General features: G+C 48.1%; 1 protein-coding gene across 1 annotated transcript in view; it reads left to right on the top strand.

The window, feature by feature from the left end:
• Positions 1–22197, top strand: part of SEMA7A (semaphorin 7A (John Milton Hagen blood group)) — a gene marked incomplete at its 5' end in the record, with an annotated part of 56035 nt that overhangs the window by 16370 nt on the left and 17468 nt on the right. Inside the window, 5 exons of the mRNA XM_033160719.1 lie at positions 13668–13801; positions 19044–19124; positions 20430–20525; positions 21088–21172; positions 21903–22013. Coding sequence (XP_033016610.1) covers positions 13668–13801; positions 19044–19124; positions 20430–20525; positions 21088–21172; positions 21903–22013 — 507 coding nt within the window. The remainder of the gene's footprint in view (positions 1–13667; positions 13802–19043; positions 19125–20429; positions 20526–21087; positions 21173–21902; positions 22014–22197) is intronic.

The following is a 22197-nucleotide window of genomic DNA, read 5'->3' as shown; positions in this document are numbered from 1 at the left end:
GGTTTGTTCCCTCCCCCCATCCTGGGTACACAGGTCATAGGGAGACTAATCTTGGTTAGGATTAGAGGCAGTGTTCAAAGCTCAAAAAAGGTTGAATCTTAAAAGGTTCTATTTTCTGGTGCCTAGTTTCTGGTAATAAACTCCTACCCTGTATAATAATAATAATAATAATAATAATAATTTTATTTGTACCCCACCCATCTGGCTGGGTTTCCCCAGCCACTCTGGGCGGCGTCCAACAAAGATTAAAAATACATAGAAATGTCACACATTAAAAGCTTCTCTAAACATGGCTGCTTTCAGATGTCTCCTAAAAGTCTGGTAGTTGGTTTTCTCTTTGACATCTGGTGGGAGGGCGTTCCACAGGGCGGGTGCCACTACCGAGAAGGCCCTCTGCCTGGTTCCCTGTGACTTGGCTTCTCGTAGTGAGGGAACCGCCAGAAGGCCCTCGGCGCTGGACCTCAGTGTCCGGGCAGAACGATAGGGGTGGAGACGCTCCTTCAGGTATACTGGGCCGAGGCCGTTTAGGGCTTTCAAGGTCAGCACCAACACTTTGAATTGTGCTCGGAAATGTACTGGGAGCCAATGTAGGTCTTTCAGGACCGGTGTTATATGGTTTCGGCGGCCGCTTCCAGTCACCAGTATAGTGTTGTTGGACCTGCTGGTGTGCACTCTGTGCAACCAGTGAGAGATGTCCTTCCAGATGTTGCTGGCCTGCAGTTTGTTTCCCTGAGTGCTGGACACGCTGGCTGGGGCCCAATGGCTGTTGTAGGGCAGCAACGTCTGGGTGGCTGCAGGATCCCCATCCCTGCCTCCCACTCTATTTGTCAGCTACTCTTAAGACCTGGTGTTATGGGTAGACTTAACCTCCATCATGGGCTGAATGAGATTCAGCTGCTCAGCCTCGCTCCTCCGCCATGGTGGTCATAAGTGAGTAGTAATAATAATATTTATTTATTTATACATACATACATACATACCCTGCCCATCTGGCTGGGTTTCCCCAGCCACTCTGAGCGGCTTCCAACAGAATGTTAAAATATAATAATCAGGCAGTAGGCAGAAGAGGCCTAAGGTTGCCTCCAAGGAAGACTGGAGGGTGAGGGCTGGAAATGCCACTTGATAAGCTCCTTGCCTCTCTGTCCTTGAAGCCAGTCTAGAGTATTCCAGGAGTGTAGGAAGTTGCCTTAATCCCAGCCAGACCAGCCGTCTTCTTAGCTCAGCAGTGTCTACACGGACTGGCAGCAAGGGTCCCCCCAAGATTTCAGACCGGGAGTCTTGCCCAACCCTGCTTGGAGATAGCAGGGGTTGAACCGCCCTGAGATCCCCCCTGGGTGTAGGGCAGTATATAAATTCAGTAAATAAATACTGGTAAATAAAACCTGGGGCATTTTCAGTTCCATCCCTTCCCTTCTTGGCAAGAGAGCTTCTGCATACATTTTTAAAGCCAAAATGTTGTCCAGGGATGGATTCCCCCCACCCCACCATTCCAAACAAAGTACTGATCCAAAACTTAGCAATAATGTAAAAGCAGGAGCTGTTTTTCAGCACAGCCAAGCCCTCTGTTCAGCTGTTCTCTCCCGGGGGGGGGGGTGACACATCCCAGACCACAGCATATTTAATCTAAATAGGAATAATGTGGTGAACCCAGAAGGATGAATAATACACTTTCTAGACATGGTTTTGGGTATAAATATTTATTTACGGTGCTGGGGGTGGGCACAGAGGCCTCCCAGCTCTGAGAAAAACTAAACAGCTGAATTGGCACAATGTCCGATCACCATATTTTTTAATGGCTGTAAGTTGTTTTAATTTGTATTAAATGTTATTTTTAATTCTGTAACCTGCCCTGGGACTTTAGGGTGAAAAAGGGGTAATAAATATCAGAAGGTTCCTCCATAAGCACCAACTGTCCTAAATCAATGCCACCTTTTTTGGTATTCATTTTTGCCTTTTTGGGGAGTGGCGTTGTTGCTATTCAGCGTGTACCTGTGTCGGTCAACCTTGGGTCCCCAGAAGTGGTTGGACTACAATTCCCATCATCCTTGGCCAGCTTAACCAATGGTCAGGGGAGGTGAGAGTTGTAGTCCAGCCACACCTGAGAGACCCCAGGTTGAAGGCCCTATGGAGCTGGCTGGGCCAAAGGTCTGAGTCAGTACAAGGCAGTTTCCAAAGCTGTTTCATTTTTTAAAAATGAGAACTCACAGTTGAAATGGTGCCATGTCCCACAGCAGGCCAATTTCCATACGTTCACTCCTAAGTCAGGAAAAATGCTTCCCCCTGCCCAAGATGACTCTAAATACCAAATTGACCGCAAGACTTCCAGCTCCGTGAAAGCTTCCCCAGTCAGTAAATCTTGGCTAGCTTCCTGATTGGAAAGAAACTGGTGCATTATCTGCTAAAAGGGCATTTGTGCAACGTCTTTGGTTTCTCGAAATGCATAACAATTGTGAAGAGTTGCATATCCTCCAACATTTTGCTGAACATTTTGTTAGCAAGAGCCCCCAGGGGGCCGGTCCACTGTCCCTCAGACTGTCCCTCAGACCTTGTGGGGGGCCGGACTATATTTTGAAGAGGGAAAAATGAACGAATTCCTATGCCCCACAAATAACACTCTAATAAATTCTAATAAGGCACAAAATTGATGGTGGTTTATAAGGATTGGCCTTCCCTTTGCTAAATTCACAGCTTAGCATTAATTTTTACTACATTCTCAAATTTTAAGAGTAACCATGTCTCAGGTTAAAGCTGGGGAATGTGAGGCGTGATACCTCTAGAGCAGGGGTCAGCAACCTTTTTCTGCCGTGGGCCGTTCCATTGTCCCTCAGACCATGTTGTGGGCCGGACTATATTTTTTTGGGGGGGAAATGAATGAATTCCTATGCCCCACAAATAACCCAGAGATGCATTTTAACACATTCTACTCATGTAAGAACATGCTGATTCCCTGGACTGTCCGTGGGCCGGATTTAGAAGGCGATTGGGCCGGATCTGGCACCTGGGCCTTAGTTTGCCTACCCATGCGCTAGATGCAGCAAGCTGGCTGATGAGCAGATGAAAGAAGGGTGTGGGCTATAAATGTAGTCATAAAATTACCGGTAGTAATGAATAATTGAAAGTCAATATCTAACCTGTTTGGTACTTCAAGTTCAAATGAGATAACTAATGTTCTAATGCTACTTGATTATAATGAAACATCAAAGTGGTGTGCAAAACCATGGGGGCTATGCAACTAAGTTTTACCCAGAGTCGAAATGGAGTAACTTTGGAAAGGGCATGGGTGGCTTTAAACAGGAGCACTCTGGGTTGTGACTCGGACAGACTTACGTTTTAATCCTACGCACACTTTCTTGGCAGTCAGCCCTCTTGAAATTCCCACTGAAAGTGTGATTTCCATATAAGCAGGGGTAAGGTAAAGGTAAAGGGACCGCTGACCATTTGGTCCAGTCGTATCCGAATCTGGGGTTGCGGCGCTCATCTCGCGTTACTGGCTGAGGGAGCCGGCATACAGCTTCCGGGCCATGTGGCCAGCATGACTAAGCCGCTTCTGGCGAACCAGGGCAGCGCACGGAAACGCCGTTTACCTTCCCGCCGGAGCGGTACCTATTTATCTACTTGAACTTTTGACATGTTTTCGAACTGCTAGGTGGGCAGGCGCTGGGGCAGAGCAACGGGAGCTCACCCTGTCGCGGGGATTCGAACCGCCGACCTTCTGATTGGCAAGCCCTAGGCTCTGTGGTTTAGACCACAGCGCCACCCGCGTCCAAGCAGGGGTAGTTTGATCTTATACTGGCCAGTTCATGAATCGATCTATGTTGACCGCAAGTAGCTCTCCAGGGTTTCAGGCAGGGAACATTCTGCCTGGAGATGCTACTGGGGGTGGACTGAACCCTGGACTTCCTGCTGTCGGGCTTGGCCTGCTCAGCTCTCCCATGGAGGTTTTGAACCTTAGGGATCATGTTTGGACATGTGGGTTAGAAGCGTCTTGGTTCTCTGCTTGTCAATGTGCCATTAACTCCCCAGTTGGTTTTAAAAGGTAAAGGTAAAGGGACCCCTGACCATCAGGTCCAGTCGTGTCCGACTCTGGGGTTGCGGCGCTCATCTCGCTCTATAGGCCGAGGGAGCCGGTGTTTGTCCGCAGACAGCTTCCGGGTCATGTGGCCAGCATGACTAAGCTGCTTCTGGCTAACCAGGGCAGCGCACGGAAACACCGTTTACCTTCCCGCTGGAGCGGTCCCTATTTATCTACTTGCACTTTGACGTGCTTTCGAACTGCTAGGTGGGCAGGAGGTTTTAAAAGAGAATTAGACAAATTCATGGAGGAGGAGGAGGAGAGGGCGAGCAACAGCTTCTGAGCAGGATGGCTCTGCTCTGCCTACAGATCAGAGGCAGCAATGCTTCTGAACGCCAGTTTCTGGGAGGCCTGTTGCTCTTGCTTGCGCTCGGATCCTGCTTACAGGTTTCCCACAGGCAACTGTTCAGCCCCTGTGAGAAGAGGATGCTGGAGTAGATGTTTTTCTGCCTGCTCTCCTGATGTTCCGGATGGAACAGCTCAGGGTGTGTCAGATGGTAGCCTCTACTTAAAATGCAGCCACAGACCAAGCTGTTATTACATGTGATCCAAGGGAGGGTGAGCAGGTTCGGCCTTCCGCTGACCATGTGATTTTAATTTGCTTTGCCCTGAATGCAGCCGCTGTAATGATAGACCAGGCGTTTGATGAGACGCAACTGGGAAGAGACGGTGGGTGGCGGGCGGGCAAGTGGCTTTGCTGCTTTCGATGAGAAGAGCTCCTGTGCCCCAGTGTGTGATGTGTTGTGATGACGAAGACCACCCCCAGTGGGGAGAGTTCCAGCTCTGGGGGCACATGGTGTAGCTAGAAAAACAGCAGACTATGAAATTATCCCCCCAAAATGGACAAAAGTTGACCATTTTAAGAACAGATAGAAGGGGAAGAAATGGAGGCAGTGAGAGATTTTACTTTCTTGGGTTCCACGATCACTGCAGATGGTGACAGCAGTCACGAAATTAGAAGACGCCTGCTTCTTGGGAGGAAAGCAATGACAAACCTAGACAGCATCTTAAAAAGCAAAGACATCACCTTGCCGACAAAGGTCCGTATAGTTAAAGCTATGGTTTTCCCAGTAGTAATGTACGGAAGTGAGAGCTGGACCATCAAGAAGGTTGATCGCCGAAGAATTGATGCTTTTGAATTATGGTGCTGGAGGAGACTCTTGAGAGTCCCATGGACTGCAAAAAGATCAAACCTATCCATTCTCAAAGAAATCAGCCCTGAGTGCTCACTAGAAGGACAGATCCTGAAGTTGAGGCTCCAGTACTTTGGCCACCTCATGAGAAGAGAAGACTCCCTGGAAAAGACCCTGATGTTGGGAAAGATGGAGGACACAAGGAGAAGGGGACGACAGAGGACGAGATGGTTGGACAGTGTTCTCGAAGCTACTAACATGAGTTTGGCCAAACTGCGAGAGGCAGTGAAGGATAGGCGTGCCTGGTGTGCTCTGGTCCATGGGGTCACGAAGAGTCGGACACGACTGAACAACAACAACAAATGCACAATAAAATCACTCTCTCAGGAGGCAGGGATGGCCAGCAGCCTAGATGGTTTTGAAAGAGCATTAGACACGTTCATGGAGGAAGAGAGGCCTGTTGATGGCTACTGGCCATGTGGCCATACTCCAGAGGCAGGGGTGCTTCTGAATACCAGTTGCTGCAGGACCTGTGCTTGAATCCTGCTTGCTGGTTTTCCGTTGGGGCATCTGATCGGCCCCTGTGAGAAGAGGGGGCTGGGCTAGATGGGCCTCTGGCCTGATCCAGCAGACTCTTCTTAGGTAGCCTTGCCTAAACAAGTAACACCTTAGCAGGCATCAACTGGTGCAGTGGAGGGTCCTCCTTAAGCAACTGGATGAGATCATTTCCAGGAGGGAGGAGATGCACCCTTCCTGGAAGGAACCTCTGGCAGAGGTTGACCATGCAAGCCCATCCTCCAGGCAAAAGGGATTGTGCACCAGGCTAAACTTGCCCACCTGGTTTGACCCACTTTATCATTCTATTATGTGAGGCTCACAGTTAGGGGACAGCCAGCCCCCAAATTGCAATAGAGTGTCAGTAAGTTGGGACCAGTTTACCTGCGAGATTGCCTAACCCCACGTGCGGCACAGCTTCCTTTGTTAGGATTAAAAATTGCCTTTGCAGCTTTTCTGCCTGTAGATTTAGACCCTCTTCACTTGCCAAGCATTTAACTTGTTTGCTTCTAGGAATGCGCTCCTTTTAAAAAAAACAAAAAACCCCAACCCGCAGCTTTTACTAGAATTACACAGGTCAGAGGGCCACGAGTATCTGACAAGGGGCTCTTACATCCCAGCTGGCAACGTCAGCCACCAGGCTGGCAATGACATTTTAAGAATCAATGACTGCAGGGTGGTTTGTATGGGGAAGTGTTGTTCAGCTGGCTGGGCAGGACTTGGCAGCTTTAAGGAAGGAAGCAATAAAAACGTCTGCAATGCCAGAGAGAGAAAGTTGCAAGCACTTTGCCTGCTTTGTGGGAGACACTGGTTGCTCTTTCCCCCACTGAATCAGGCTGTTCTGAGCCATGCCGTCGTGTGCTGTCTGCCCCCTAGCCTTTGTGCAGCTTAGACATCCATCAGGGGCACGTGGCGGCTTTTCTGTGTTCTGTTGTGTGTGAACGGCCACATTCCCTCCCCCAGCCACCAGTGTCACTTGTTTGGCACTCCTGACCGAATTGCCAAAATGCCAGGAGAACAAAGGCCATCAAAGAGCCTTGTTCGAGGCTTATAGCTGGTGGAACAGAAAAGACCATGGACATTGGCAATGGGCCCCTCCAGATGGGTAGCAGCCGGTGGGGCGGGGGAGGTTTAGTTCACCTCCCGAGAGAGGGGCAAGGCAGTGGCGTGGTCAGCCCAGGGTAGACACAGCGGCAGAGCCAATCTGGTGCTCCTGCCCATGGGTTTGCACTCTGCCAGCCTTGCTACTGGTTTGCCATGATCGGGAGGAATGATGGGGGAGAGAACCACATAACCATCTTGAGGTCCTTGCAGAAAAAGGTGAGATCAAAATGCAAAAAATAAAAATCCATAAATAGCAATATACAGTGGCACCTTGGTTGTCGAACTCAGTCCGTTCTGGAAGTCCGTTCGACTTCCAAAACGTTCGCAAACCAAGGCGGGGCTTCTGATTGGCACCGGAAACGATGCCAACAGCCAAAACGGACATTCGGCTTCCAAAAAACATTTGCAAACTGGAACACTTACTTCTGAGTTTGTGGCGTTCAGGAGCCAATTTGTTCGGGAACCAAGCTGTTCGGGAACCAAGGTACCACTCTAATTAATAGATTATTTTCACTAATATATATGAAGAGAAGAGTAGAAGAAGAGTTTGGATTTGATATCCCGCTTTTCACTGCCCGAAGGAGTCTCAAAGCGGCTAACATTCTCCTTTCCCTTCCTCCCCCACAACAAACACTCTGTGAGGTGAGGGGCTAAGAGACTTCAAAGAAGTGTGACTAGCCCAAGGTCACCCAGCAGCTGCATGTGGAGGAGCGGAGACGCGAACCCGGTTCCCCAGATTACAAGTATACCACTCTTAACCACTACACCACACTGGCTCTCTTTATCCTAGTATATGCATTTTTACATATACTTGCACTCTTTATCCTACCACACTTGCACTCTTTATCCTAGTATATGCATTTTTGGCTGCAGAAACAACATTACAAATTCCAGAGAATTTCTAAGGATGGTTGTGTTTGGGAGGAGGAGAGGACAGAGGATAAAGAAAGGAAGGAAGGAAGGAAGGAAGGAAGGAAGGAAGGAAGGAAGGAAGGAAGCTGTGAGTGGAGAGGGCAGCTGAATGGGCTGAGCAAATGCCGCCCACCCTGGACCTGCCCATAAAAAGCAAGTCTAGCATGAAGCTCTTTCCAGGAGCTCTTCTCACTGTAGGTGAGTCGAGAATTTGTTTGGACCTGGTGGTTTTTTGTACACCACTTAGAGATATTTTAAATATATTAAGCGGTGTAGAAATCAAATAATATAATCGTTTGAAAAGTGCAAGGTCCTCTTTACGTTGCAGGGGGTCGGGCCAGATGGCCTTCCAACACTGCAATTCTGTGAGGAGCGGAATCGAATTTCTCCCACCTCTCAAGGGATTGGCAATAAGGCCCATCCTTGCAGGCTGTCATAGCGAGGATCTGCTATGATAACGAGGGTTTCCTTCCACTCCAATTATAAGCAGTGACTCAGAGACCTCAAGAGAAGAAAGCCTTGCCGCCTCTTGCCAGAATGAGGTAATATTCCCTGGGTGCACAGGAGCCTGACGCGAGGCTCCCCTGATTCCGAAGGGTGTGTGTTCGAATCAAACTTCGGTTTCCATAGAGCTGTTTGGCCTTTCTCAGTCCCTAGGCAGTGGGCAGGATGGGGTGAGCCTTGTTTTGGAAGACAAGTCATTAGCAAAAGGGTTGCCGGCAGGAGGGGGCGAGGGAGAGAAGGAAGATCCCTGGCGTACTATTTAAAAAAACAAACACGGATAGTGGAAATTGGCCCATGGTGTTTTGCATGGTGCACTGCTTGAAATGTGACCTGCTCCTGCTCCCAGTGTGGTCAAAATCAGGCGAGTGGTGAGATCTGTTGCGCAGTCCGTGCCATCCTCACACACTGCAGGGGTTTGGACTCGATGACCATTGGGGATCCCTTTCAGCCACGCAGTTCTGTGATTCTGTGAAACTTTGCCCATACTGGGGAGCAGCAGGCCCAGAGGTCAGGATTTAGCAGGCCCTGGTGGGCAGGGATGGGGCCTCCATTAGTGACGACCCACCTTCTGCTGGATATCCAAGGAGCTCTGAGCCCTAGTGGTGCGGAGAACGAGTGCCAGAAAGTGCCGCTGCAGCTTGATGCGATTTGAGAAACTCCCTCTGTCTCCCAGAAGGTTGTGCCTGGTTCCAGTGGTTGCTGTTACACTTCTAGCACAGGAGATCCTTTGGGCCCACCAAATGTTGCTGGGCTCCCAGTTATGGTCACCCTGATCCACTGGCCATGATGGCTGGAGCTGTTGAGAACTGGGGTGCAATCAGACACCCCCCCCACAACAGGCATGGAGCCTTGCCAGCTGAGGTTCAGTGGCAGGTGGGTTGGTCTAGTGCAGGGGTAGGCAACCTAAGGCCCGTGGGCTGGATGCGGCCCAATCGCCTTCTCAATCCGGCCTGCAGACGGTCCGGGAATCAGTGTGTTTTTACATGAGTAGAATGTGTCCTTTTATTTAAAATGCATCTCTGGGTTATTTGTGGGGCCTGCCTGGTGTTTTTACCTGAGTAGAATGTGTGCTTTTATTTAAAATGCATCTCTGGGTTATTTGTGGGGCATAGGAATTCGTTCATTTCCCCACCCCCCAAAAAATATAGTCCAGCCCCCCACAAGATCTGAGGGACAGTGGACCAGCCCCCTGCCGGAAAAGTTTGCTGATCCCTGGTCTAGTGCAGGGGTAGGCAACCTAAGGCCTGGGCGCTAGATGCGGCCCAATTGCCTTCTAAATCCGGCCCGCGGACGGTCTGGGAATCAGCATGTTTTTACATGAGTAGAATGTGTCCTTCTATTTAAAATGCATCTCTGGGTTATTTGTAGGGCATAGGAATGCGTTCATTATTCTTTCCCCAAAATATAGTCCGGCCCACCACATGGTCTGAGGTGGATAAGAAACAACACTTTAATAACCCGTCTGGCAATGCAAAACACTTAAAAGATACAGCGGAAACTGTTTCATCTCATCTGGTAGCAGACGTTCACTCATTCTCTGTCACTGTTCTCATCCCAAAGACTTCCGTATGCAAAGGCGGCACAACTGCATCAAGGAGAAGGACCCTCAATGAATTTGCAATACTTGCCCCTCCCCGGGCACCGGCAACCCACGCTACACTGCTGCCTGAGCTCAAGGGCACTCTGCTCACTTCTGACCCCCCCCCCCAAAGCTGGTACTCTAGGGCATACTGCCTCCCAGGGCAGTGACAGACTGTGGGCTCTCAACTTTCAGTGGTGTCCTGTGCAGGTGCCCCTCCCCGCTCTGTTATACAGCATTATTGTCGCCCCCTCCACCGCAGCTATCCTAAAACCGCCTCCGCCGACAGTGGAGGTAGAACACAGCCATTGTGGCCGTGTCCTGTGAGCTCTACCCTTCCAGGGTAGAACTGCGTGGTGTTGTTATTTCTCTCCACCCACCCACTTAGGAGCTGGGTCAAGTAGGAGGAGGAAGAGTTGGGAAGTGGGCTTTTGGGTATTGGTAATATTTTGTTTTGCCCCGGGGCAAATTGCTTGTTATGCCTCTGCTCTGCTGTCTTTCGTGGCTAATTGTTCTGACCTACTTCCCAGGATCAGAGAAGGCTGGGAGTGCCCGGCGGGAACATTCTGGAGGGAACTGGTTGCGTTTCAACGAGGAAAATCGCTGTACACAAACAGACTTCCGTTGCGGGCCATGTCCTCGGTATAGGTTTAGATTTGCTGAAAGCTGCATAAAGGGCTGTGTGCCTCACAAAGGACATTGCCAGATTGCGAATTAAGTACAGTGGTACCTCGGGTTAAGAACTTAATTCGTTCCGGAGGTCCGTTCTCAACCTGAAACTGTACTTAACCTGAAGCACCACTTTAGCTAATGGGGCCTCCCACTGCCGCTGCGCCGCCAGAGCACAATTTCTGTTCTTATCCTGAAGCGTTATTTCTGGGTTAGCGGAGTATGTAACCTGAAGCGTATGTAACCTGAAGCGTATGTAACCTGAGGTACCACTGTAATAAAATACTAGGTGTATAGCTCCACCTCTCCTCCTGAAGGAGTGCAGGGTGGCAAATATGTCAAAACCAGAATGCAATGGAAACTTCTAACAAATAGCTTAAAAATAGCCTTCTTTAAAAAAAAAAAGTTTAAAAGCTTCTTTAAATAAACCCTAAGCCAGTCACCTCACAACTAATAATTTAAGGTTTGGCAGGAACAGGTTTTTCCACCGCCAGAGGCCTGGGGAAATGGGAATGTTTGTTTGATTCTTCTTAAAACAAGTTAATGGAGGAGACAGGTGCAGTTTGCTAGGGGGAGGCCACTCCACAAACTGGGAGCCACCACTGAGAAGGTTCCTCCCCGTGAGGCTGAATGAGAGACAAGCAGGGAATGTGGGTGGCCTGATAACTCAGATGTTCCAGCAGGGTGTGTGCCTACAAAACAGCCCAGTGCAAAACATTCCTTGTCACCCTAAAATAGGCCGAGTGGTTGCACAGAATGAGTGCTGTCTTTCACATAAAACCCAAGAACCAGTATTTGCACTTAATATACAGCTATGTTGGAGCCTCATGTTTGTTCAAGTGTTAAATGTCTTTTTATCACTGTGCTGTGTGGGGTGTGGTCCTTCTGACCTGTTTCATTAACTGGAGATAGGGTGGGAAGGTCCAACATAATCTTGGTACTGAAAACATCTTGTCTGGTGTGCTGCTTGTAGCCGACTGCAAAATGAATTTTCAGAAGAAGGCGTGAATGCTAATATTTTTCTTTGTTCTTTCACTTGAAATTTGTGTAGCTTGAAGGGAAATGAACTTCGCCATAGGAAATGTGGGTTGTTGTGTTTTTTACACATGTCTTCTAAAGTCCAGATATAGATGTATATTGAAGGTAGTTGCATAGTCCTCAACAGTCCCTGCATTCAGACCTTCCTTTGTTTCCTGGTATCTTATAGGAAAAATGATCCGTCTTAATTGTGCATTGTTTTTGCCGAAGCTGCAGAGCATCTGGCAACCCAGGAAAGTTTTGCTAAGAGTCGTACCTCCTCTTTGTGGCAATACCCTATTTGATATTTAATAATATTTGATATCTCAGCAGAATAAGAACCTAAAGAAATGTGATGTGCAAGCCTAATAGGGTTGCTGGGATTTTCGACCCATCCCATGTGTTGTTTTTTTAAGTGAACCAACTAGGTTCTCTCTTCTTGGACAATCAGATGGAGCAGGGCATCTCTTTTTTTGGGTGGGGGCACTTTTCTGAATTTTGCAATTTGGCTCTTGGCTCAAAGTATCTAACTGTATATTTAGGATTAAAAAAAAAAAACGCTTGCCAAAATAATTGTAGATGTTTGTGCTTTTTTTCAACCTCAGTAAATTGCAAAGTGGATGCTGTCACAGGGGGGATGCCCTTCTGAATGGATTCACGAGAAATGGATGCTGTAGATCAAAGTCAAATGTATTGACTGTGTCTGCGGACTGATAAAATTGAATGTATTGAATTTCTCTGCAGGCCAAAGCAAAGACGCGCGCACATACCCCTAAATAAAATAAATAGAAGGATTTTTGCATTGCAGGGGGTTGGACTAGATGACGCTTGGGTTCCCTTCCAACTCCACAATTCTATGTTTCTATGTAATAACCTCTCAAAATCATGTCTCCTCCTGCATTTGGCTTTTTTTTTTAGGCAGTGATTTTGGAGTGTAACAGGTGAGGGGAGTGTTTGAGTCCTAGAGTCATAAAACTTCAGAGTTGGAAGTAACCTCCAAGGGTCATCTAGTCCAGCCCTCTGCAAAGCAGGAATTGCAGCACAAGAATCCTCTGCAGATGGGCATTCGACCTCTCTCTCTCTCTCTCTCTCTCTCTCTCTCTCTCTCTCTCTCTCTCTCTCTCAAAATCTCAGAGGAGGAGGAGTCCCCCACCTTCCAAGGGAGTCTGTTCCACTGTCAAACAGCTCTTATTACCGTGCTTCAAATAAATAAGAGCAAGTTAAATAAGTAAGTGAGCTCCCTTGGAATTCCCCTGCTCCCTCGGCTTTATTTCCAAGGAATATAGCCACTTGGGGGTGGGTGGGTTGGGGAGTGTAGGACCAGTGGTTACAGCCAAAGGTGTAAAAGACCCGTGGTCTTCCAGTGTTGGGAGGATTCAACCCGTCACCTAGTTGGCTTCAACTAGGGCCAGGGCCTTTTCAGTACTGGCCCTGACTTGGTGGAACAGTCTGGCACAAGAGACCAGGGCCCTGCGGGATTTGGCATCTTTCCGCAGGGCCTGCAAGACGGAGCTGTTCCACCTAACCCTTTGGGTTGGTTTCAGTTTAACCCTGATGTTTCGTTCTTTTGGTGTGATTGGTGGGCTACTTAAAAATGAGGCTGCAGTTTAGACTTAATTTTAAATTGTATTTTAATCTGTATTTTAATGAATTGTTTTGTGTTTTTGTTGTGATTTTATTGGTGTTAGCCGCCCTGAGCCCGGTTTGGCGGGGAAGGGCGGGGTATAAATAAAAAATTATTATTATTATTATTATTATTATTATTATTATTATTATTATTATTATTATTATTATTATCCCTGACTGCTGGCTGTGTCAACGGGAGCTGATGGGAGTTCAACGCAGGAAGGGGCTTGGCTGGAGGAGACCCCTGCCTGAAACCCGGAAGTGCCATTGTTGGCAGTCATTGCACACGAATGTGAGCTAGATGGCTAATGGTCTGACTCAGGATGAGCCAGCTTCCTCTGTTCTCAGCTTCTTATATTCTTACGGGTGGGGAAAACCAGTTTGGTATGCCTCACTGCTGCACAATTCCCCTGTGGAATGTCTGCAGAACCTGCCTCTCCGGAATTGGCAACGCGGTGTGTCGAATGTTCCCCGTTTCCTCTTTGTATTTTTGTAGGTGAGAAGAGATTCCGGTTTGATCCCAGGGAGGGCCACGTTGTGCTCTACCATGAACAAGGGGCCCCCTCGGTCTACGTGGGAACAGTCGGCAGGCTTCACTACTACGACTTTGAGAACTCCACCAGCTTTACGGTAGGGAGATGGAGGAAAACGCTTCACCATCTAAGCACAAATTTGTTTTTAACATTTCATTTATCTATTCGCCAAATGTGCAAATGTGACAAAAGGGAAGGGAAAAGAAAGGATCCAAAATTCAAGCCATAAAACATACAAAAGTACAAAGATGCAGCACAGCTCCAAAGAGATAGGGAAGTATTAACTCTTATCCCTAGGACCCTCGTACCTACGGGACCGGCTCTCCTGCTATGCGGAGGACCTGAAAGGTCCATAAATAGCAACACCCTAGAGCAGTGGTGGCGAACCTTTTAGAGACCGAGTGCCCAAACTGTAAACCAAAACCCACTTATTTATCACAAAGTGCCCAAACTTGTTGAGCTTTTTTTGGGGAGCTGCCGACCAAAGTTTTGGAGATTTTTTTGGGGGGGGGGGGTCGCCCCAAAGTTGCTTTGCTTTTTGGGGGGGCGCTCCAAAGCTGCTGAGCTTTTTTTGGGGGGGGGGAGAGAACAGAAATAAATGACAAATAATACCTTCGTTGGAATTAACATGCAGCGCCGACATCATCGTCTGCCAAAGCGCCAAAAAAACACACACACAGCACAATAAGGGTTAAAAAAACGAACGCTGTTATGCCCAATCAGAAACAACTACTGACGCAGCAAATTGAAAAACAGATCAATTGCCGAACACAATCTCCAGCGACTAGCAAAAAAAAAAAAAAAGTTCAAGGTTTCAACAGCGGACGCAAGCCTGGGGAAAAAACAACAACAGCAGCACGGATGGGCCGATGGTGCGCATGCCAGCAGTGAGGGCTCTGCGTGCCAAATCTGGCACGCCTGCCATAGGTTCGCCACCACTGCCCTAGAGGTCCCAGGGCCAGGGCCTTTTCAACACTGGCTCCGGCCATGAGACCAGGGGCCCTGCGGGATCTGATTTCTTTCCGCAGGGCCTGTAAGACAGAGTTATTCTGCCTGGCCTTTGGCTTGGAATCAGCCTGATCCCCTCCACCTCTTTCCTTTTCGTTCTGGGGTGGAACCCCTGTTTGGGGACTTCCCTGGCTTTTTTCTGGCCCACGTAGGACCAGTCTGGATAGTTGGCCTTGGTGAAGATTTGACGTTTTTGATCTGGGCTTCCACTGAAATGAGGCTGCATTTTAACTTTTAATTTAATCCTGTTTTTAAGTTGTATGTTAATCAATTGTTTTTATACCTGATGTTAGCTGCCCTGAGCCTGGTCTTGGCCAGGGAGGGCGGGGTATAAATAAAATTTATTACTATTATTATTATTATTATTATTATTATTATTATTATTATTATTTTATAAATATTTTATTAATTTTCACAATAAACAACAAATACAAAATACAAACACCATAAAAAATACAACACTTACATTGAGAAAAAGAAAATAAACATAAAAGAAAGAAAACTTATACATACCTAACACTCGAAGACACGAACACTAAACTAATACATGCTTATTGATTAATTCTAATTTTGAATCTTATGTGGGGACTTCCCCCGTTCTCTCTTCAGCGTTCAGTACTAATTTACTTTAGTAACTTTGTAACTATTTTCATTCAACATTATTCCCAATACAAATTCAAATAATAAATCTTAATGATAATAACTAACTTATCTTATATTTCACACTGCATTAAAAACAAAAAATATAAACATTCTCTAAACATTACTTCTAGTTTACTATTTTAACCTAACATCAAATAACTAAAGCCACTTATAATCACTGATTCTGCTTCAAATATCTATTTTTTCACGATTTTTTAGATAGTCATTATTATTATTATTATTATTATTATTTATTACAAAGATTCACTTTACAAATAATAAGTATAAAAATAGAAGCATCTTTCACCAGTGAGTTCCATCATTATTGACAATAAAGGTTCTGTAAAGGCTTCGATTTTTCCAGATATTCACGTAAACTGGTGGCACTGAGAGACCACATGCCTCAGTATTTGTATACGGAATAAAATCATGTCATATATCAAAAGAACCAGTCATCTGAGCTCTGCCCGTTAGATACCTTTTGTTTATGAGATACCTTTTCAAGAAGGGAAATTTGCCAAACCTCGAATACCAGCCATCCAAATGGTTAATGTTTTTCCAGGAAATACAGCCCGGGGTGCTGTTAAGAGTTGAGAAAAAGGTTACCGTATATACCCGAGTATAAGCCGACCCAAATATAAACCGAGGCACCTAATTTTCCTACAAAAACCTGGGAAAGCTTATTGACTCAAGTATAAGCCGATTCACCTTTGCTGCTGTGGAGGAGGAGGAGGAATGAGCAGCCCGAAAGCAGCCCTTTGGGCTGCTCCTTCCTCTTCCTCCTTTGCCAAGTTTGCATTTATGCGAGCAGTTCAGGAATGGAACAAGCTTCCTGGGGAGAGCAAAGAACCGCTGTTCTTGTACGCTTCTTAAGGAATGGTTGACTGGGGAGAGCGGGTGGCAGCATGAGCGGAGAGAAAGGGCTTCTTTCTCACCGCCCCCACCGCTCGCCTCACTCAAGTATAAGCCGAGGGCAGCTTTTTCAGCACAAAAAATGTGCTGAAAAACTAGGCTTATACTCAAGTATATATGGTACTTACTTTTCAAATGGAGTGTTAAGGGGGAGGGGTAGTACCTCTGGTGGGGGACACATTGTGCTCCTTCTGGGGGTAATTGTCCACCTTTGGCCCCCACCCTGGACTCAGCTCTCCCCTGTGGTTCCTAGAAGCTGTCAGCAGGCGACAACGGCCACATTCCCAGGAAATAATAATAATAATAATAATAATAATAATAATAATAATAATAATAATAATATAGTATTTGTACCCCACCCATCTGGCTGGGTCTCCCCGGCCACTCTGGGCGGCTTCCAACAAATAATAAAATACATTAGAATATGCTAAACCAGGTGAGGGCAGCCAGTGAGTTTCCAACCTTCAGTGAGTTAGGGACCTGCCCTGCGTGCGAGGACAGACTCTGGCCGACTGAGCAGATGAGACCAATTTTGGGTCAAGGAGGCAGTTTCTGCATGTGCTGTAGAAGTGAGGGAGGGGCTCATCAACCTGGGAAGGTAGCCCATCTAGGAGAAATAAATTTTGACCCTAAACCTCTGCTGCCTTGTGGGATAGCTTTGGGAGAAGAAAAAGCGAAGGAGTCAGGGGCGGGGCAAGGGGTCAGGAGTCGGTCTGCCCCGGGTTCTAGGGGAGGGGGTGACACTTTGGCCGCCCCCCCACCCCACCCCGCTGGGTGGGCCCCGAACGGGGGCATGCCGCCTTTTCCCCCTTCCAGCGGCTTTTTTTCGGCGTGAAGGGTGGGCTAGCGAGGAAGGGGCGTCACACTTGTCGCTGGCATGACACCCCCTCCTCGCACAGAAAAAAAGCCGCTGGAAGGGGGAAAGGGGGAGGCGAAGCAGGCGCTTGAACACACCTGCTCTGCTTCCCTTTTCCCCCCCTCCCAGCGGGGGGGGTGGACCAGCGAGGAGGGGGTGTCATGCCAGGGACAAGCGTGACGCCCCCTCCTCGCTGACCCACCCCTCGGGCCGAAAAACAGCTTTGACTTCACCTCCAGAGAAGACAGATGGCAACAACTTTTCAAATTCTGCTCTGTTGCCAAGTACATTTTATTCAGAGAAGTCTCCTTCACCACCTAAGCATAGATTTGGATCTTGGGGTTGTAGTTTCCATGTTAATTCAGAATAATCCAGCCGTTCGGAAATCTGCCTAAATTTGGGAAAGGGTCTCTCCTGTCAGTTTCTTGTCAAACGAATATTCTTCTTGCAGACTTGGAAGAATCGGTTCCCTCAGGGAGCTAGCCGGTCTGGAAAAATGTCAAAGTCTCAATGACGAATTAATTGCTTTGGTGTTGCCTCAGGGGACGGAGAAGCTGTTAACTTTCCAGCACTCATAATTTCCCAGCTCTCATGGTAAACACCAGGACAAGTGGGACTACTGTGGCAGTGCAGAGTTCAGGCTGCCAGCCAGGCCCTCTTTGGGGATACACCGTTCTGTTCTCCCTCCTAGTCTGTCAGGCTCCCTATCCAGGGGAGCAGCCTTGGACCTTGAACCCAGCTCCAAGGGGCCAGCCAGATTCCCCAGTCCCAGCAGCAGCCATAGAATTTTAGAGTTGGAAGGGAACACAATAATAATCTAGTCGAACCCCCTGCAGTGCAGGAATCACAGCTGAAGAATCCTTGGAGGAGGGCCATCTGTCCTCTTCTTAAAGATCTCCAGTGAAGGAGAATCCGCCACCTTCTGAGGAAGTCCGTTCTGCCGTCGAACGTCTCTTACCCTCAGAAACTACTTCCTAATGCCATGTCTTTCTAAACTGGATGACGGCAATGCCGTGTGTGTTGGACTTCCCTCACATTTGATCCGGAAGCTGTAGTGAGTGCAAAATGCTGCAGCCTGTGTGAGACCCCGTCAGCATATTGCTCCTCTGCTCAGAGATCTGTTGTTGTTGTTGTTGTTCAGTCGTTCAGTCGTGTCCGACTCTTTGTGACCCCATGGACCAGAGCACACCAGGCACACCTATCCTTCACTGCCTCCCGCAGTTTGGCCAAACTCATGCTAGTCGCTTCAAGAACACTGTCCAACCATCTCGTCCTCTGTCGTCTCCTTCTCCTTGTGCCCTCCATTTTTCCCAACATCAGGGTCTTTTCTAGGGAGTCTTCTCTTCTCATGAGGTGGCCAAAGTACTGGAGCCTCAACTTCAGGATCTGCCCTTCCAGTGAGCACTCAGGGCTGATTTCTTTAAGAATGGATAGGTTTGATCTTCTTGCAGTCCATGGGACTCTCAAGAGTCTCCTCCAGCACCATAATTCAGAAGCATCAATTCTTCGGCGATCAGCCTTCTTGATGGTCCAGCTCTCACTTCCATATATCACTACTGGGAAAACCATAGCTTTAACTATACGGACCTTTGTCGGCAAGGTGATGTCTTTGCTTTTTAAGATGCTGTCTAGGTTTGTCATTGCTTTTCTCCCAAGAAGCAGGCGTCTTCTAATTTCGTGACTGCTGTCACCATCTGCAGTGATCATGGCAGAGATCTGTACAGGTTGCCGATTTGTTACTGGGCCAGGTTCTGGGTGATAATATTAGAAGAGGAAGCCTTTTTGTGCCCCCTCAGCCAGTTCGATCTGTGGAACTGGCTCTGTTACAGGTGCCACCTAAAAGCCACTCTGCGTTTCCTCCTGCCGTTTCTCTGTTGTGGGAGGCCGTGAACTTTTAGGCACCTGGACAAACTGACCTAAAAATGACATGTGCGTCTTGTCTCCCCCTTTCATTCAGGTGCTTGTTGAGACAAACAGGACGCTGTCCAACTGCAGGAAACAGGTAAGTTTGCTTGTTTGTTTATAAAAGTATTCCCCCCCCCCCCAGTATTGTAGAAATAAATCAAAGAGGTTTACAGCCATATAAAACATACAGGTGAAACTCGAAAAATTAGAATATCGTGGAAAAGTCCATTTATGTAAGCAATTGTTTTCATTAGCTACTGGAGTTTAATATATGAGATAGACTCATGACATGCAAAGTGAGTAAGTCAAGCCTTTGTTTGTTATAATTGTGATGATTATGGCATACAGCTGATGAAAACCCCAAAGTTGAAATTGTTAATTTGGGGTTCTCATCAGCTGTACGCCATAATCAACACAATAATAACAAATAAAGGCTTGACACATCTCGCTTTGCATGTCATGAGTTTATCTCGTATATTAGTTTCACCTTTTAAGTTGAATTACTGAAAGAAATGAACCTTTCCACGATATTCTAATTTTTCGAGTTTCACCTGTAGATGTGGGGAGGAATTGCCGCAGCTAATCTCCTGCCATCTCTAGAAAGGTGTTTCTCCTTCTGCGCTGAATGATTCAGCAGGTGGATTGGGCCCAGAGCTCAGTGATGGAGCAGGTGCTTTGAATGCAGAAGGGGCCAGATGCTGTGACGTTCTTCATTCCCACGTCATGGGAGGTTCCCCTTCCTCTTTTCTCCTTGGCCTGATAATTTGGGGGGTTGGCACCTCAGCCTCGCAAAGAGTTTCTGTCCCTCTGCTGGATCTGCGGATGCTTGGACTGAATGTGGATTTGACAGCCACAAGACAGAGGTCTTTCTCAGCCCAAGGGCCACATTCCCTTCTGGGTGACGTTCCAGGGGCCAAATGCCAGTGGCAGGTGGGGCCAGAGGCAAAAGTGGGCGGAGTGCAGATTTTGCCCTTGTGCAGTAAGCTAGTTTGCACACACCGCACTCTCTGACCTCCATCCTGACAAGCGAGTGGCTAAAAAGAAAAAGAGAGGAGAGTTCAAGGACAGAGTCTGGCCAGGCAAAACCACTCAAGGAAGAGTGTGAAGCAGGCCCTGTGAGGGGCTGGCCTGGGGGAGAGTTTCAAGAGCCACATTTCAAGGGCCTGAGGTTCTACCTTAAAATTAGGAGGTCTTGCTCGGCAGGCCTTTGGAAGACAGAGCCTTGTTGGTGGGATTTCCAGGATGGGAGTGGGGGGTGGGGTGGGGTGGGGGTTGTTTTCTGGTCCTCTTCATCATAGCGGGAGGTGGGGTGGGGTGGGTGGACCAAATGACCCTTGGGGTCCCTTCCAACTGTGCACAGTTCTATGATTCTTCACCTTAACCGCCTCCACTTCTCTTCCAGGAAAATGCCAAGAACTATCTCACACTCCTGGAAAAATACGAGGGCCAGTTGCTGGTCTGTGGCACCAACGCCTGCAGCCCCACCTGCTGGAATTTGGTACGCAGAGGCTGCTGGTCCTTGCCCCGCTGCTCTTTCATTCCTCAGACATCTTTGATCCGGACACCGAAGCCCACTTGGGGCTGGTCCCTCTGCTCTTTAATCCTGAGACATCGCTGCTGGTCACCCTACCTGAGCCTTCCCTCCGGGCCTGATCCAGCAAGCCTCTTCTTGTGTCCTGATCCCTGACCACTGGCTCGGCTGGGGCTGATGGAGATGTGGCTGTGGGAAGGCTCCTTTGCTTTAGCTGGGCGATGTTGGCGATGATCACATCTTCTTCCTTCTGCTTTCCTCTTCCCTTGCTATGTTTGCTCCCCTTTGTGCTGTTCTTCTGGATTGCACATCCCTTGGGGGGGGCAGGATCCGGCCATTCTCCCTTTGCCCACCCCCAGGGTATGCAGATGACACTTTCACCGCTGCCACCAAAGTCATGGGTGTGAGAAAAGGGGAGTTTGAAAATCGGGTCTCTCTCACTCCCCCCTGTGTTGGTGAGACCCTGGAAAGTTGGGCAGAGCCCATCTTGGAGATACCTGCTCAACTTCTCTCTTCCCTCCTCCTGCAGGTAGATGGGAAGGTGGAGCGAGCTATCAGTGCCCAGGGCCTGGCACCTTTTGCCCCTGATCAAAACGCTCTTGTCCTCATTGACGGTAAGCTTTCCTGCATTAATGCTGAATGAATCTCTGGTCCCAGCAGGGACACGCAGCCAGGCCTCCCGCTCGAGCTCCGTTCTCTTCCTCCCAAGCTGCTGTGCTGTGCAAACCCAGAGTTCGGGCCCTACATTCTCTATGGCACGGCAAGGGGTCTTGAAGCGGCCTCCCCGCCTGGCAGGCCTCTCCAATAATAATAATAACGACAATAAAATAAATCACAAATTAAATTTACATTATGGGCAGCTACAGCCAATTAGGGGGCACATGTGGCTTTTTCAGGAGCTCTCAAAAACAATGAAAATGTATAAAAAACGTGATTTACAGGCAGTTTAGGGCTGCATAGGAATGAATTTGTGTTTTGTGTGTGTGTGGATACACAGGCATGTATACTTCCCACAGCTTTTCAAAGGTTAAACAAGATCTGCTGGATTGCATCCCATTTCACCCTTGATCACAAGCAAACTTGGAGAATTTCAAGCAATTGGCAGCTCTGGGTCCTCATCTCTTGTTTGTTTTTTGTTTGTTTTCCTATCCGTCTTGTTGAATAAATCGTGGGAAGCGCAGTTTTCCAAATTTGAAAGGTGGTGTCTCCAAGCTGTTCTCGAGGTCTTCTGCTCCGGTTCACGGCATCTCAAGCTGTGGCTTAATATTTTCATTTCTTTTTGAGGTGGCTCTGACTTGGCACCTGCATTCCCCTTTACCATCGGTCTCTCTTCCTGTCTCGCAGGCAAAGACATCTACTCTACCATTAGAAAGCACCAGTACAATGGGCGGATCCCGCGTTTCCGTCGGATCCGAGGATCTGCGGAGCTCTATACCAGCGACACCGTCATGAATAGTGAGTGTGGCAGGTCTTGAAGGAATTTGGGGGGGGGGTCCCCAGTCTCCCCAACGGGAGGGGCTCCCTAGACCGCTCAGCCTCTCCCTTGTCTTCCGGCAGCACACCCACGAGATGGTTGAGGGACTCCAACACTTGACTTAAATAAGACTACTCAACAATAGCATGGCGCTGTCAAGGCTTC

Source organism: Lacerta agilis, chromosome 9 (genome assembly GCF_009819535.1).
Source record: "Lacerta agilis isolate rLacAgi1 chromosome 9, rLacAgi1.pri, whole genome shotgun sequence".
Lineage (NCBI taxonomy): Eukaryota > Metazoa > Chordata > Lepidosauria > Squamata > Lacertidae > Lacerta > Lacerta agilis.
This window is presented reverse-complemented; position numbering and strand designations above follow the sequence as displayed.